This window comes from Furipterus horrens, unplaced genomic scaffold (genome assembly GCF_987537825.1).
Source record: "Furipterus horrens unplaced genomic scaffold, mFurHor1.1.pri manual_scaffold_12, whole genome shotgun sequence".
NCBI classification, from domain to species: Eukaryota; Metazoa; Chordata; class Mammalia; order Chiroptera; family Furipteridae; genus Furipterus; species Furipterus horrens.
Window position 1 is genome coordinate 75,042,028 of NW_028327182.1, and position 17,202 is coordinate 75,059,229.

Genomic DNA, 17,202 nt, shown 5'->3' on the forward strand with positions numbered 1-17,202 from the left:
AGCAAACTATGGCCTATTGGCCAAATCCGGTCCAGTACTTGTTTGTGTATATAAAGTTTTATTGGAGCACAGCCATGTGCCGTTTGTTTCTGTGTTGGTCATAGCTGCTTTCTCACTATGACTGGCAGAGCTGGGTAGTTGCCACAGAGACAAGCCTAAAATAATGATGATCTGGCTCTTAACAGAAAATGTCTCTGACCTCTGATTTAGTTTAACCACCTCATGTTTTGGATAAGAATATGGAGGCTCAGAACTTTGCCCAGGGTCAAATATCTTGTTGGCACCCCAACCAGGGACTAAACCCACAACCCAGACAGGTACCCTGACCAGGTCTTGAACCAGCGACCTTTTGGTTTGTGGGATGATGCCCAACCAACTGAGCCACGCCAGCCAGGGCAGTGCTCTTCCGTTGTGGCCTGAAATTCTTTACTGGCTACCAGATGATGAACTTTTTCTTTCCAGAGCGGACTCACTCCCCTCCATCTGGTGGCACAAGAAGGCCATGTCCCAGTAGCAGATGTGCTGATCAAACATGGTGTCACCGTAGACGCCACCACTCGGGTAAGTCTTCCCCGCCCCCACACATGCCCATAGCCCTGCCAGTGCCTGCCTCCCTCATGCTTCAGAATTGCTCCTCCTTGGAGTTAGGAAACACCAAGGACCCCGCGACATATTCTTCTCTGCCACTTTCTAGGGGTGGCAGTGAAGACACCAATTCTAATGGCCTCGCTTTCCAGTTGGGAATTTTGAAGTTTGTTAGACCTTTCAGCTTCTCTAGTGAGAAGCCGAGAGGAATATTTAATCATGATTCCAAGACCTGTCGTACATGAGCAGCATGTCCAAGTGTCAGGCTTCTCAGGATTTGCTCGAAAATTCAGCCCTTTCTATTCCAGTGTTCAGTTAAGGTTGGCTCAACTTTGTGAACCTGTGTGTGAGGAGCTCTGTGAGGTGGCTGAGGGTACCGTGCATGGCACAGGCAGTGAATCTGCCTCAAAGATTTGCAGTTTGGTGTGGAGGTACCTGTCAGCGGCTGGAAGGGACAGCGTAACATGATGTCCCAGTGAGAGAAGCACCAGAGAGCCACTCGAAGCATAAAGGGAGGAGACTGGTTCCATTAGTAAGAAGGAGGCCTCCTGGAAGAAGTGGCATTTTGTCCCTTTTCACCACAAGGCAACTGTATTAAAAGGAAGGAACAAGTGACACCACCACCCCAGCCCCAGTCCCCTCTGGAGTTTCACAGGAAGACCAGTCAACACCATGATGTTGAAGTCTCCCTGAGAAGAATCTAGAAACAGTATTTTATCCCCAACTGCTTAGGGCTTCAACAGGAATCTGCTTGAAGACCAAGACTGTTCTAGATCTCTGAGGCTTCTTTTGTGGGCCTATGTTAGTCTTTTGGGGTCTTTCCCTGAGAGACCTTTTACTGAGGGTTAGAACGTGGGGGTCACAAAGCCATATCATTACTTGAGGTTCAGCCTGCAGCGTCTGTGTCAAGATGGTGTATGAAATTGGACACCAAAGGGCTTATGATCAAAGGGCTGAGAGGGCCTTGGCTTGTCCGCCTTTGGAGGGAGCACCAAAATATTCAGCAAAACAGAGTCCTTGAAAATTAGTTCCTTTGCAGCCAAAACACAAATAAAATAAATGTCCAAAGCCCACTCCTTTCAGACAACGAGCAGTTCTTATAAAATCCATTACACTACTACTCAGTGACGCGGACAGCCTTTGGGGGTATTTACGATGGGATTTCACCTTTCTAAGGGGAATATAATCTGTCTTGTCTGGGTCAGCAGTGATCTCGTGCTGCCAACTGCCCTCAACGGAGCTAAGGGCCTGAAGGCTGTTCCCTGCTTGGAAGAGCCTGTCTTGGGTTCTGTGACACGGGTCTCCTGGTTTTCCTCCTGCCTCTCGGCTGGTCCCTCAAGGTCCTCTTTTCTTCCTCTAAGTGTTGCCGTGGTAGATGCCCCCCCTCCTTTCTCTCTACACTTTCTAAATGACCTTGCTCATCTCCAAGACCTGAAGCTCTCCATAGGCATCGCCTTACCTGGAGCTCTTCACCTGCGTCAGTTTCCCAGTCACCTACTGTACAACTCACTTGGATCTTTCCTGCGCATCTCAAACTTCACTTGTCCGACACTGAGCCCTGGTCCTCTCCAGGCCGACGGTATCTGACTGGCCACGACAGTACAGCTTACACCTTATAGCAGCTGTCAGCCTTCCAAAGGGTTTCCCCATCCATTCTCTCTTAATCAGCTGTTGTTGTAAGAATTTATTAACGCGTAGCTCACGGTGGCTCTTGGTATGCCCAGAAGCCCCGCTGCTCACCCATTCTCATCTCTTGCTTTCCAGATGGGTTACACTCCCCTCCATGTGGCCAGTCATTATGGAAATATCAAGCTGGTGAAGTTTCTGCTACAGCACCAGGCAGACGTCAATGCCAAGACTAAGGTACAGGGGCAACTGAGACTGGACTCCTATACTGACACTTCTTAAGGGCCAAATTAGGATGCAGCCAGAGTGGCTCTGGGCACACTTGGGGCTCTGCCACAGTTTGAAGCTTTGATACTGAAGGGGGAAATGGGGAAAATGCATTTTTTATGTTGCACATAGAAGAGGGATAGATTCTGGAGTATGTGGGCAGTTTTTCCTCTGGGAGCTAGCTAATCCTGCCAAAATGTCTGCCTCGCTTTATAGCTGGGATACAGCCCCTTGCACCAGGCGGCCCAACAAGGACACACAGACATCGTGACACTGCTCCTCAAAAATGGTGCTTCCCCAAACGAGGTCAGCTCGGTGAGTACCCGCCTGGTTCCTGATTTGGGGAAAGCTGCTCTCCTGTGCGATGACCCTAATCACAGGTGCTCATCTGTCCCTGCTGCACGTCTGAGGCCTGGACGGGCAGCAGGACCATAAAGTCGTAGCTGCCTGGGCACCCCAGGCCATGGGTGCTGTGATCAGTTTCTGGGGTGAACCGAAGGTTATCCTTTCGAGCACCATTTCCCCTCCCCTATTATTATTGAAACCATTTCTAACATGTGTGAAGCTGCTTTCAGTATAGTACAAGGAACAAAACCAACTGTCTTGCGTAGTTCACGATGTTTCAGGGCCTTGGGTTTGTCTTTAGCAATGTCAGTGGGTATGAACTTCCGCACGTGACAGCGCACAGGTTTTACTGGGTTGCCTCCATGGCTGCTTCCAGCTCGGAAAGTGTGCGGACCTTGGATGATTGATGTGGTTACTAAAATTATAACCGTGCATGGGGCTGAATCTGTGTGGGGCCCAGGACATACCGTGGGAGAACTGAAAAGAAAAATAAAGCCTCGATTTACTCTCACTTCACTTTTTCTCTTAAAATCAGAATGGAAAAACATCCTTCCTCTGTTTCTGGTAATATGTGACTTCTGACTGGACTGAAAGTTCACCGAAGTCTGTGGATTTCCTTATCTATTTAATGCTCAGTACAGACACCCGAAGGACTGGTGTTGAGAGCAGTGAACAGCATTGCCCTGTACCCCAATATTCCTAAAATTGTTTATGGTGTCTTCCTGATGCATTTCTTCCCAGTTGGTTCCGCCTTAGAAGTTTTTGATTTGTCCTGGCAAGACTTCCCTGCTCTCATTTCAAGGCTCTCACACTCAGCGCTGCAGATTTAGAGGGTCCCTGCCTTCCTCTCTGCCTTACCCTGGCTAACATCTAGCATGTGTCTGGGCTCACAAATGTGCAGGGGTCTTGCTGTTGGCTCCAAGGTGCAGTCTGTCCACCTAGAACCTGTATAACAATTAGACTGTAATGTTGGTCTGTGGAAAGGGGGCGGGCTTTCCTCCCAAGCTCCTTTCCTTTGTCTCACCGTCTCTCTGCTGTTTTTCCCAGAATGGAACCACACCTCTGGCAATAGCCAAGCGCTTGGGCTACATTTCTGTAACAGACGTGCTCAAGGTTGTCACAGATGAACCCAGTCTCGTGGTATGTCTGCTGCTTCCTTGCGTCCCCTACCCCCATCCCAAACACACACGGCCCGCGGACAGGGCACCTCCATGGGTTCTCTCAGAAGTAAAGCTCTTGGGGGTTCCAGGATCCCTGGTAGAACCAAGGCAGAAGGCGGGGAGGGGTGGGAGGGGTGGGAGTGGTGGGGTGGGGTTGTCTCCCCATCAGGTGGAGTTGTACTGCCACCTAGCGGACGGAGGAATTAGGGTTGTGACCAGACCTAAAGAGGCGGTAGCCAGATGGGGCCGGGGCAGGAACTAGGCAACGCGAAGCTGGCGTTTTTATCTGCCCTATGGTTCCTGTCAGACAGCAGCTGCCAAACTGAGAGTCTCTTAGCTCCGATTTTCTTCATTTGGGACAAACTTTCCCCACCTCCTTCCTGTCTCCACAGTCATCACCAGGTAACTGCTGGATCAGTGAACAGATCCACTGCTCTATTGGGGTTGAATTTTCTGCTTTTTCTTATTTTAGTTAGCCAGCGACAAGCACCGAATGAGTTTCCCTGAGACGGTAGATGAGATCCTGGATGTCTCTGAAGACGAAGGTAAAGTCTGGGATTTAACAAAGTCTGGGTAAAGTCGGGGGACGTACGGCGCTCCGAGCACCCCCCACCCCCATCCCCCAGGCTTCCTATCATGCTCGACTCCTTAGAGCACACCCAAGTTCTGCGGGTCTGTATTGAAACCAGAGAGACTGCTTTTTAAAGATGTCCTCTGTTATCAAAAATACTCCTTTCATGTAATTTTAGGAAGAAAATCTACATCTTGGAGATTATAGTAAAAAATCCCATGAAGTTTCATAAACATGTGTGTGTTTGCATATATTATACATAGAATACGATTCTACTTAGATCAATTATCAGAGCTCTAAAGACCTGTCCTAAAAGCTGACCCGATGCCTTCCTTGTACGTTGAGTAAAGGACAAGCTGTTTATTTAAAACCTGTACGAATTTCTTTAATATGCTGCTCTTCTGACCACAGAATGAGCCCATGAGTTTTGGGGTGTGTCCATTCTCATGAAATTACTATAGTTTCAACTGCTGTGAATCACAGAGTGTTGTAGTATTATACTGCCCGAGATAAGCCTATCTATTCACTTAAGTAGATGCGAATGGTAGGATTGGACTGGCTGATCTCTCCAGCCTTTGAATTAATAACTTTGCAAGTAGATGGTGAAAGCTGTCCTTGTGTCCCCTTTGGTAACATGCCTCTCGCTTTATCTGACTTCAATCCTGTCCTTTCTTAAACTTGGCTCTTCTTTGCTTTCCAGGAACTGCTCATATAACTATAATGGGTATGAAACACTTTCTGTTCCCTGTGGTCCTTTCTCACAAGTGCATTTCACCCTAAGCGATCCAAGCTCTCACTAATCCATTCCCGCTGTCCACCCTCCTCTGACGGCTAACAGTCCGGAGCCAGGAGCTTGACTAAAACGGGACATGTACACCCATGAGATCCATGCCCTGGCAGGTAGCTCCTGCCTGTCCATCTGTGTCTGTGCCCATGCCACCGTGTTTGTGATCATGACTGCATGAGCTGTTGTTGTTATTTCATTCTGTCAGCTCCAGATCACAAGTTCGGGACACTCACTGCTAAGTGACAGCAAATGACACTGCAAGATCGAGGGCTCCAACTGCAGGAGAGGGGAACAAAGAGGCAGTCTGGGTTGCAGACATTGTTTGAACCTCTCGGTTACAAAAATCCTAGAGCCCTTCTAAACGAGTGGGTTCAATTCCATTGTAGCTTATTCTACTGTAGTGGTGTGCGGTGTGGAAAAGAACAGAGACAAGCCTTTCTTTGGTGTCACTGCACACTCTACAAGGGCTCTTTGGAAGTGGAATTAGTCAAGCCACAAAAAAAAAAAAAAAAAGTTCTTTCCAGTTGTATTTTTTTTCTTCTACAAAGCCTGGACAGACTAAGACGTTAGGAGCTGGCTGCCCTGCTCTAGATACCAGGGTTGGAGGAACAGGACTGGTCAAAGACATTGCTAATGATCCCCTTCGAGCATCAGAGACCTTCCTCCACTCCTCGGCATGGAGGACCGGGCAAAGCACTTGTTAACAAGAAAGCGGGTCTCCATTCTGTCACTTACTCACACTTGTGTGGTTTCAGGAGAAGAACTCGTGGGCTCCAAGGCTGAGAGGCAGGATTCCAGGGATGCAGATGAAGAGAAGGAGCTGCTGGATTTTGTGCCGAAGCTAGACCAAGTGTAAGCAGTGTTCACAGCGCGGATGGCCGAGGTCCAGGCCTGGGCCTCGGAGCGGAAGGATCCAAAGCAGGGAAGAGTCACAAGAAGGCCAGGCCCCGGGTGTGCCACTAACAGGGATACAATGCTGGTCGGCTGGCCTATGGGACCAGCACCGTAAGATGAACTAGCTCTGTACCTTGAGGAGCAAGCGGGGACATGGAGGCCTCCCTATGGCAGGCTGGCCCGTAGTATCTCCCCTCCTCTTCTGGAATTTCTGCTCCCAGCTTACGCCCTCCCCTCACTCACAGTCTCATCTGCACACCCCCCTCCCTCTCATACACTCTCGGCTTCTCACCAGAAACATCCACTGAGGAAAGCTCACATTAGCAGCTGGTGCCAAGCTCAGCTCAAACACTGACCACGTCCTTCTGTACATTAGGGGAAACCCACAGAGAGTCTGTATCTGCCTGGAACACATTTCTCATTCCTCCCTGAGATGCTGTGAGTTAGTTTTGCTGTGGGTACATTAGCACATAGGGCTATTTTGTAAATAAATCGAAAAGCGACAACTGGGTGGAAATGCTGAGCCCTCGGCGCTTTCTGAAAAGACTGGCGTGTGCCAGCTCAGCACCCTGGCTGATACGAAGCAGAGCAGTGGAGCAGGCAGGGAGTGAAATGACAAGGATGTGTGACCAATTAGTAGTTATTGAACATCAGCTGGAAAGAAGTACAAGACTCAGCCCCTGGACATAAAGGAGCTACAGATTTCTTTCATAAGATCAAAACACACACCAAGAGGTCACGTAGCCCTGCAGAATAAGATGTGAAGGCCAGAGCGAGGATTCTGCAAACGAGGGCTCAAAGGCTAAGAACTGGGGTGATGAGCGCAGGGAAGATCCGTGGAGAAGGCAGGCCCTTCAGCGAGATCTGAGGACAGTGGGTGCCGGGGAAAGGCTTTGAGGTGAAAGGATGAGGCCGGTCAGTGGTGGAGGCTGAGTTGTATTGCATGTGTGAATGCGGTGGTCGAGGCTGAGGTGAGGGGGCAGATTGGGTAGGTCATTATGGAAGCAGGGGTACACTTAGAAGGATCATTTCTTTGATTTCCCAATGTTCTTGGCACACAGGGTGGAATCTCCAGCCATCCCCAGGATCCCTTGTGTCACACCTGAGACAGTAGTGATCAGATCTGAAGAGCCAGAACAGGTAAGAAGCATCATTTCTCCGATTTTCCATTTTGCGGTGAACGGGGACCCTGGAACAGTGATTGTTTTGAGAAGACCTGCAGCATGATAGGAACTAATAGTTGGAAAGCATGTGGCATTTACCACGCCCTGCAGACCCGTGACTCTGCGTGTTCTTCACAGCCCCTGTGCTGTCAGGGTTCTCATGATCCCAGATATGACTGACAGGCATCTTACAGAGCCCACGGGCGTGTCAAGCATCCTTCTGCAGGTCCAGTCACAAGCGAGGCTGAGAACTGACACCAGAAGTTCTGGCTCCAAAGCCCATGTTCTCAGGGCCACAACCCTGGTTCACATGCTCTCTGCACCCAGGGGGCAGCAGGTCACAGTACTGCAGAGGGAGCCCAAGGCTGCAGCCCACACCTACTGTGACTCTGCAGGCACGTCAAAGACTCCTTTTTTAGAAAAGGGAGCACTTTCTGCATCACCTTCCTTAAGGGATTATTGGGAGCGTAAGACACCAATACAAGCGAAAGAGGGCAGCAAGGAGATGTCCCCACCTTGGACTCTTATACATTATGGCACCCTATTCGTGGCTTCCCTGGATGCCCCCTGAATTTATCCCCCTAAAATGTGGAATGGTTTAAAACAATTTAATTTCCCCTAGTTAATTTTATGCCATTGACACTTTTTCCTCCCTCAGAGCAAGGGGGTTTTCTAGGATAAAAAGAAAGCGGGGTGGTGTTTGGAAGTTGGAAATGGCTGCCTGAGGCCTGACAGCTGAACCGGGTGTGACTGTGTCCCAGCGAAGGCTGGTGTCTCCGACTGCCACCGAAGGGGTGTGAGCCTGAATGCAGTGGCCACAGCCCTGGACCCAGTGGTTGTGAAGCTGTCCAGCCAGCCATTCTATGCTGGGTCTACCGTAGTGACAGATGTTGGTGTCACTTATTGGGTGGCATGTGGGAGATATGGTCAGATACGGCCCTAGTACTGCTGGGGTGCACTCCCTGGGTGCTGCCAAGAACAGCAATGAGAAAGCAGCGAGGGGACCTGTGTCCTGCTGTTCCTTGGCCAACCCATTCTCTTTGACTCCGTGTTTAAGTCAGGAACTCAAGTCAGCAGGTGTTACTGGAGTCCTACTATGTGTCCTATATAGGGCTGCATGGCAGACTACGAGACCCATCCCTGCCTCCTAGGAGCTGGCTGATGGCCCAACCGGCAAGGGTGGACTTAGCTACATGAAATCAGTTAGCACAGAATGCAGGAGGTGTAACTATCCAAGTGCCCAGCTGTGTGGTATGAGGTTTTCCAGATCAGAGTCAATGGGAAAGATTCACAGTGGAGGTGAGATGTGAAAAGTGAACAGGGTTGGACCAGAGCAGGAGAGGGACAAGGGCCTCTGCAACCGTGGGGAAGCGTGAGCAGGAACAGAGTTGAGAACAGACCTGGAGGGGGTGGGGACAGATCCAGCCCCTGCTGGCTTTGATGAGTCCTTGTGACAGGCAAAGCCCTGAGTGAGGCAGCCCCCATGTCCCTGTAGTTGTAACGTTACTGTGAGGCGGGGGGACTGTCCCATTTGCAGATGAGGAAACAGGAACCCCTCCCCGCCACCACCACCACCAAGGGCAAGGGTGTGTTTAGCCACCTCTTGTACCTCAGATGCCAGCAGGACAGAGAGCTCACCCAGAACTAAAGAGCTAGTAGGTGATGGTGCAGGGTTCATTGCCAACCCTAGGGTAAAAACCAAGCCACCTAGAGCAGAGGTTGCATGTTGGGGTGTAGCTGGAGAACAGGGTGGGGAGGTCAGCAGTGGGTGTAGGACCTAAGGCTGAAGCCAGACTGCAGTGAGGACTTGCTCTCTCTGTTCTGAAGCTCTGTCCTGGGGCCTCGTGCTTCCTTTTAGACTCCAGGGATGCCTTGAGCCCAAAGGGTCAGGGGCTAGTGTGTGGGAGCACTTCCTCCACGGGTCCTTGTGGTTTCTGGCGAGGAGACGCTCCCCAGCCTCCCCAGCCGGGCAGTCCATCGGCTGCCCTGAGACCAGCCCCTGGGGCCTGGGAGGTGATAAGACTGTTGTCCTTTCCTCCTCAGCCATCGAAGGAGTATGATGAAGACTCGCTCATCCCCAGCAGCCCAGCCACAGAGACCTCAGACAACATCAGCCCAGTAGCCAGCCCCATCCACACAGGGTGAGTGACCCCCGGGAAGGGAGTCCTGGGCCCCCACGCTCTGTCTCAGAGGGAGCCCCCAGATGCCCAACGTGGACCTGCCTGTGCCCCAGGTTTCTGGTGAGCTTCATGGTGGATGCCCGGGGAGGCTCCATGAGAGGGAGTCGTCATAACGGCCTGAGGGTGGTGATACCACCACGGACGTGCGCGGCACCCACTCGCATCACCTGCCGCCTGGTCAAGCCGCAGAAGCTGAGCACGCCGCCCCCGCTGGCCGAGGAGGAGGGCCTGGCCAGCAGGATCATTGCCCTGGGGCCCACAGGCGCCCAGTTCTTGAGGTGAGTATGCACCTGGGGGGGGGGGGGGGCGCGCACGCACAGTGGGTCCCTAACCTGTCCCTGCCCCGCTGGCCCATCGCTGCCACCTCAGCCACAACCACCCCGGTCCATCCAGCCACAGGGCAGAGAGAGGCGAGCCCTGGAGCCCCACGTCCTCTCATTTCTCTGTTGTCCTGACAGGAACAGAACCCAGAGCTCGGGTCCCCATGTAACTGTCTTTTCCTTGGTACACTAAGAAGACCATAGGCCAGGTGGAGCTTAATACTCTTAAACCTTGTATGACACAGGAGCAGGGACAGGGGAGAAAGGGCTACTTTGGGGACCCCTGAGGGCTTCATTATTTCAGCTCTGAAATGGTCTTCCTAAAGACAGCTTTGCAGCATTGTCCCCAAGGTTGGCAAGATCGATGGGCTTCAGAGGCCCGTGTCTCACCTTGTCTGGGGCAGAATGGGCTTCTGTGGTCCTTGGAGCTTCGTTATTCTTCAGGCACCGTGGCTGTTGGGTCAGAGCAGGTCCACTTCCTGTCCCCACCGGGAGCTTTCACCTACTGTTGTAAAGAAGCCTGCAGCAGGCTTCTGGGTTGATTTCCTCTTTCAAATGTACTTCTGAAGGCCTCCCTGCAAAGGACATGTCATTATCACTGATTGATCACTGGTGATAGAGGATCAGAGAGGTGCAGCCCCCTGTGTGGAGATATCCGGCGGGTTCTCAGGATCAGGTTCCAGGGTAGGGGGCCTGGTGGCAGGGGCCACGGTGTGGCTCAGGACCCGGGGACAGGTCTGTGCCGCTGTCGGGACCTGCGCATAGGCAGGGCCCCCTTCCCCCCTGAGGCTGTAACCACCTGCCCCACACGCCTGCTCTTCCCTGCCTTTGCCACGAGGCATGCACCCCTGAATCCACACACCTCTGCCCCATCTGCTCTGTCCCCTCAGCCCCGTGATCGTGGAGATCCCCCACTTTGCCTCCCATGGTCGCGGGGACCGTGAGCTTGTGGTGCTGCGGAGTGAAAACGGCTCCGTGTGGAAGGAACACAAGAGCCGCTATGGAGAAAGCTACCTGGATCAGATCCTCAATGGAATGGACGAAGGTAACAGCCCCAGGGGTCCCAGAGCAGGTGCCTTCCTCCTGGAAGGTGGGACTTGAGGTTATACTTTTGGGATGGGCTGTTGGGCTGCCTGGAGTTTGAAGCTCCCTGAGAGACTAGAGATGGCCCCGAAGTCCCGTTCCGGGTCCCTAGGGACTCTGAGTGAGCATCTGGGCCTGTCCGCCAGCTGCATCTCCTTCTGCTAGACCTTCTGGACCCAGGGATTTCTCCCTCCAGGCGGCTCAGCCTCCTGCCCTAGGGGTGGAGGCGTGGCCCAGGTACCGGGGCTGAGGGGGCTCTGGGACACAGCGGTGGCTGAGCGGGGCTCAGCATGGCCAGGGCTGGCGGCACCGTGCCGTGTGATTGCAGAGCTGGGCAGTCTGGAAGAGCTGGAGAAGAAGAGGGTCTGCCGCATCATCACCACGGACTTCCCCTTGTACTTCGTGATCATGTCACGGCTCTGCCAGGACTATGACACCATCGGCCCCGAAGGGGGCTCCCTGAGGAGCAAGCTGGTGCCCCTGGTGCAGGCTACGTTCCCAGAGAATGCTGTCACCAAGAGAGTGAAGCTGGCTCTGCAGGTGACGCAGCCCTCCTCCTCACCAGCTGGGGCACCTGCCCCACAACCCCCTGCACTCAGACAAGGTTTATGGAAGGGGGAAGGCACTCAGGGTCCTCAGGAGGCTGAGCCCACACTGCTATCTAGTGCCTGGAAATTTAGATTAGAGATTTAGCCTTAAAGCTCAAAGGAAAATTGGGCGGGTGGGGTCAGACAGCAGCTCTCAGCTAAGCTGCTGTGCGTCCCAGGTCAGGCACACATCCACATGGCCTCCGAGAGGTGCATGTACTGCTGAGCAAAGATGGCACCATCTCAGGAGTGAGGAGCAGCTGAGAGATGGGGAGAAAGGGCTCAGAAGGCAGAGCGAAATGGGGATGTCAGACCTGGGGCAGGCCCTGTGGCCCAGCAGTAGTGGGACACCCCTCTGCCCCCGCCCCCTTGCACTCTGCATCGACAGTTCGCTCTCCCCTTTGGGACTGTGCTGTTCCCTGCCCACAAGCCCCTCTGATACTCTGGGGCTGAGTGTCCCCACTTTGGCCCTTCACAGGCCCAGCCTGTACCAGATGACCTAGTCACCAAACTCCTGGGCAACCAGGCCACGTTCAGTCCCATTGTCACCGTGGAGCCGAGACGCCGGAAGTTCCACCGCCCCATTGGGCTTCGGATCCCACTCCCTCCTTCCTGGACGGACAACCCACGGGACAGCGGGGAGGGAGACACCACCAGCCTGCGCCTGCTCTGCAGCGTCATTGGTGAGAGGTGCCCCCCTTGCCTCTGGCCTGTCTTCTGTCCTTCCGGCCACACTAGGGGGTGACAGGAGAAGGTGAAGCTAGTGATCTTCTCATCCTTTGATGGCTTCTCCTGGTAATGAGCTCTTCGAAGGGATGGAGGGGCGATGCCTCTGCGTAGCATCCAGGCGCTCCATGGAAGCACCCTCTGACTGCTCGAGGAAGGGTGCTGTGGGTGCTGTGGCGGAGGAGGAGCGCGGGGGAGGATAGGTGTGCTCAGGGCTTCACCCATGGTGCCTGTCTCTGCCCTTGCGCACGCGGTCCTCACTGTCGTGGCCCTGGTCAGCTCTGTGTCTGTGTGCTGAAGACTGTCCCCAGCCCATTTTCTGCTCCTGTTGCAGGGGGAACAGACCAAGCCCAGTGGGAAGACATAACAGGAACAACCAAGCTCGTGTATGCCAACGAGTGTGCCACCTTCACCACCAACGTCTCTGCCAGGTGAGAAGCGTCTCAGCCCAGCCCAGGGGCCTCCCGGGCCCTGCAGGGACGGATCAGCGCTGCCCCTGCAGGGAGCCATCCTCATATCCCAACCTGCCCATCCCAGGCTTGACCCTCAGTGACCTCCACATAGAAGCCCCGCTGTGACCAGCAGGAGTGCTAGAGTGGCCGTCACCTGCTTACAGGCTGCTCCTGTCTGAGTGGACATGAAGCTCTCCATCAGGCATTTAGAAGCATGCTTATAATTAGCCCTCTCTTTCCAGGTTTTGGCTGTCGGACTGTCCTCGGACTGCTGAGGCTGTGAACTTCGCCACTCTGCTGTATAAGGAACTTACCGCAGTGCCCTACATGGCCAAGTTCGTCATTTTCGCCAAGATGAATGACCCCCGAGAAGGGCGGCTGCGCTGCTACTGTATGACGGACGATAAAGTGGACAAGACGCTGGAGCAGCATGAGAACTTCATTGAGGTGGCCCGGAGCAGGGACATAGAGGTACAGCAGCTGGACCCCTTTGTTACTGGGCACTCATGGGCTTGCCTCACTCCCCACAATGAGACAGAGCTCCCGCAGCCAGGACAGGGCACATGCCGTCTGTTTTCTCCAGGACACTGTAGCCCAAGGCAGTCAGGAAATCCTTCCTTGGGTGATGGGGGCGGGGGGCTTCCTAGGCTGTCTCTTTGATGCCCCTCTTGAGCAGCATCCTAGGGAAGCTTCACCAACGGTAAGGAACATCACTGTTGGCCCAGTGATTTGTGATCATAAGAGCTCAAGTGCTTAGGTACCAGGTGATAATGAAAGCTCTTGACTAGCATAATCTCATCTGATTCTCATAACTGTGTGTACTGGAATTATCCCCAATTTACGGAGGAGGAGACTGAGGCTGGGAGAGGTTAAGTAACCAACCTGAGATTCCATAACAAAGTAAATCATAGGGAAAGGATTTGTCTAAGTCGTCTGACCCCAGAGCCCACACTTTGACCCACTGTGCCAGGGTTTTGGTGGCGTCCAGATGAGAAAGCAGGAGAGACGGGTGGACGAATGATATGAGGAGCAAAGGACTGGACTGGAACTTGCTGTTGACCCCAGAATGATCACTCATGTTAAGATGTGTAATAAGCCAGGACCTTTGCAAAAGTCTGGCCTCGGAGTTTGTGCTGAGCCTTTGTGGGTGGCTGAAGGCCAGGAAGAAAGAACTGACAAGGCAAAGCGTTCATTTTGCTTGTGCCTCAATTTCCTCAACTGTCAAATGAGTTCAGTTGAAAGCATTTTATACACAGCAGGGACCCTTATGTAAAGGGTGAGATTAAAACATCCCGTGGTCCTTCTAGCACTTTGCATAAACTAAACATTTTTGGACAAGTGCGAAAACCAGATTTTTCTTCAGAAGTTATTTTATGGTAGCCTCGTGGAGTTCTAGAGTAGTCTGACAGCAATCCTGATCTGCCACACAGGGATACATGAAGGTTCCTGCTTATTATAAAATCCTTTTCAGCCCTGACCGGTATGGTTGAGTTGGTTGGGCGCTGTCCCAAAAAGCAAAGGGTCACTGGTTCGATTCCCGGTCGGGGTGCATGCCTGGGTTGTGGGTTTGGTTGCCAGTAGGGGTGCATGGGAGAGGCAGTCATCAATGTTTCTCACATTGATGTTTCTCTTCCTCTCTTTCTCCCTCCCTTCTCTTTAAAAATAAATAAATAAATAAATAAATCTTTTAAAAAATGTCTTTTCAGTAAGGAAGCATAACTTGGAAATAAAACCTTTTCCAAAACAAATAGCAGGATTTCCTGGAGCATACCAACTGTATGCCACGCTGAAGAAAGGGGGTGTCATGAGGAAGGAAAGATCAAAGCCAAAAGGGTACTTCTATGTGACAAGCTGTATTTGTTTTTTCCCTTCCCTACAGGTGTTGGAAGGGACGCCCCTGTTCGCAGAACTCTCTGGGAACCTGGTACCCATCAAAAAGGCTGCCCAGCAGCGGAGTTTCCAATTCCAGTCATTTCGGGAGAACCGTTTGGCCATTCCTGTAAAGGTGCCAGCCTCTCTTCTGGGTCTAGAAAGTTTGGGTGGCTGAAATCTCTCAGCCAACCTCGTGGCCTCTCCAACGACCTCCTGAGTCTTCCTTTCGTGTGACCGAATTTAGGTGAGGGACAGCAGTCGAGAACCAGGAGGGTCCTTGTCATTTCTGCGCAAGGCGATGAAGTATGAGGACACCCAGCACATTCTCTGCCACTTGAACATCACCATGCCCCCCTGCACGAAGGTGAGCTGCCCCCTGAGGAGGACCCTCGGCCGGGGGTGGCATCCCTATGGGGGTCTCCATGCAGACCCCAGGTCGAGCACCTCCAAAGGGCTTCCTCCTGTTGAAAGCCGCCTTTGAATTCCCCGAGGCACAAAAGGCCCGCCAATCTCCTCCGACATTTGGCTGTGGCCTGGCAGGGAGAGCACACATGGGCCCTTTCTGCAAAGCTCAGGAACAAACAGCAGCATCAGCCGGCAATATGCATGCTAACAGCAGGGACTCTGCGCTCTCTGCTATGTTCCTTCCCAGAGGCTTGCAGGAGCCTGAAAGGCATCTACCCGGGCACCCTGCGTCCGAGGCCTCTGAGGCTCAGAACAGGGCATCTAGAGGCTCAAGGTCACCCAGCCATGTGATAGCTCTTTTTGAGCCTCTTTTTCATGGACTTGCTTATCTTCTCCAGGGATCCAGGCCTTCAGAGGAGGGAACCCTGGTGTTTCAGCCTCTGCAAACGCGCAGGTTTTGGGGCTTAGCCCAGCATCGTGACCGAGGATGTTCCTTTATCGATACCTGTAAGAGCGGCAGAGTCAGCACATGTCCCAGGGACTTGGGAGAGACATATGTCTCCATGTTTTTGTTGGTGCTCTGTTAATAACCAGCCTTCCCTGCCAAACTAGAAAAGAAGCAAGGTTACGTTCATACATCCACGGCTCAGTTTCTCTTTTCTGTCTGGGAGCTGGGGTGAACCAAATTCTCTTTCAGAACAAGATTTCCTGCAGCCTTGAGAAAGCATCTGGGTGCTTTTCCACAGGGTGTTAAGCCTCGCACCAGTATCACAAATGGATCTTTTGAACAGAAAGGAATCTAGAGAGAGAAACTTGTTCCTTTAAGTTCAAACCCCAGCTCCACCAGCTATTAGCTGAGTGACCTTATGCAAGTTACTTAACCCCTCTGTGCCTCAGTTTCCGCATCAATGACATGGGAATAATAATAGTACCTACCTCATAGGTTGCTGTGGGCATTTAAACAGGACCTGGAACATGCGAAAGGCCTCACGGGTGTCCCGTTATTGTTGTTATTAGTATTAATAAAGGATGTGGGCCCCGTCAACTCCCTCTCACTCCCGCTGTCCTACTCTTTGTGCTCAGGCTCCAAAGGAGAGGCGTATTTACTGTTTGCCAGGACCGGCGTTCTTCTCTGCCCCACAGCCTATGGGCTCGAATCGCCTTTTCCAAGAAGGGGGATCTACCTAAATCAAAGCACCCTTTCTTTGTCTTCCTCCTACAGGGGAGCGGAGCTGAGGAGAGGAGGAGGACTTTGACCCCGCTGGCCCTGAGATACAGCATTCTCAGCGAATCAACACTGGGTATAAACCTCTTTGTAATGATACATGCCCACCGCCTCTGAGGTCTACCACCTCACCTGAGCACCCATCTGAGGTCACTTGCTCACCCCTGTCAATCCTGTGTCCCACTGAGGCCACTAAATAAAATCCAATGCTTCTCCCCAGGTTTTCTCAGTGGGACAGACCGAGCAGATATGAAAATGGCTATTATAGCAGAACACCTTGGTCTCAGCTGGGCAGGTGAGTCTGGGAATTTGAGGTAGAAAAGCACTCGGCCTGTGTACATCTACCCTTGCACCTCCTCCCCCTAATGAGCAACTGATGAAACCATTTCTGAACCTCTTTTTAACTATTAATTGTGTTGCGATTGTCTTAGGTCTGTTGCCCAAGCAATGCCTTTGCGGGCCAATAGAAAGACAGGAGCTTCCTCCCTCCCCCATTTCTGTCTGGTTTTCCTTTGTAAGGAAGAATCAACATTTGATATTTCAGGAGACCTTAGAATTGATCTAGTTCACCTCATTTTACAGATGGGAAAACTAAGATCCAGCTAAATAGGGAGACTTTAATGATGTAGCTAGTTAGTGATAGAGCTCAGAAAATTCAGCAAATAAATAAATAACATTCAGACAAAAGCTATGTCACCTGGTGGCACATCCCCTGCCCCCTACATGCTTCTCATTGCCTCTTCACACAAGCTGGCGTTGCTGAGGGAAAGGGGAGTTAAGGGCCACGGCTCAACATTTTTCACCTCCAATCTCCAGCAGGAGCTAAAGTCTCCCCCCAGATGTCTTGTCAACAACAACAGTTGATCTTATTTGAAGTAAGGCAGTGGGAAAATAAAGTGAAAGCTCAGTGTGTGCTTTACGCAGGCACCAGCTCCATAACTTAATTCTCTCCCC

The 17,202-nt window shown here is 52.2% G+C and overlaps 1 protein-coding gene across 9 annotated transcripts in view; it reads left to right on the plus strand.

Moving 5' to 3' along the window:
- The window catches only part of ANK1 (ankyrin 1), a 101,844-nt gene that overhangs the window by 52,218 nt on the left and 32,424 nt on the right, over positions 1–17,202 (plus strand). For 5 of the 9 annotated variants that reach the window (XM_090258783.1, XM_090258786.1, XM_090258789.1 and 2 more), the window contains exons 18-35: positions 463–561; positions 2,350–2,448; positions 2,695–2,793; positions 3,871–3,963; positions 4,456–4,528; positions 6,097–6,193; positions 7,297–7,375; positions 9,442–9,539; positions 9,632–9,856; positions 10,789–10,943; positions 11,310–11,521; positions 12,047–12,251; positions 12,629–12,725; positions 12,989–13,217; positions 14,626–14,751; positions 14,863–14,982; positions 16,246–16,324; positions 16,469–16,543. In XM_090258783.1, the coding sequence (XP_090114909.1) occupies positions 463–561; positions 2,350–2,448; positions 2,695–2,793; positions 3,871–3,963; positions 4,456–4,528; positions 6,097–6,193; positions 7,297–7,375; positions 9,442–9,539; positions 9,632–9,856; positions 10,789–10,943; positions 11,310–11,521; positions 12,047–12,251; positions 12,629–12,725; positions 12,989–13,217; positions 14,626–14,751; positions 14,863–14,982; positions 16,246–16,324; positions 16,469–16,543 (2,260 nt within the window). Of the gene's footprint in view, positions 1–462; positions 562–2,349; positions 2,449–2,694; positions 2,794–3,870; positions 3,964–4,455; positions 4,529–5,254; positions 5,279–6,096; positions 6,194–7,296; positions 7,376–9,441; positions 9,540–9,631; positions 9,857–10,788; positions 10,944–11,309; positions 11,522–12,046; positions 12,252–12,628; positions 12,726–12,988; positions 13,218–14,625; positions 14,752–14,862; positions 14,983–16,245; positions 16,325–16,468; positions 16,544–17,202 lie in introns of all 9 variants that reach the window. The other 4 variants (XM_090258781.1, XM_090258785.1, XM_090258782.1 and 1 more) reach the window with 1 other exon arrangement.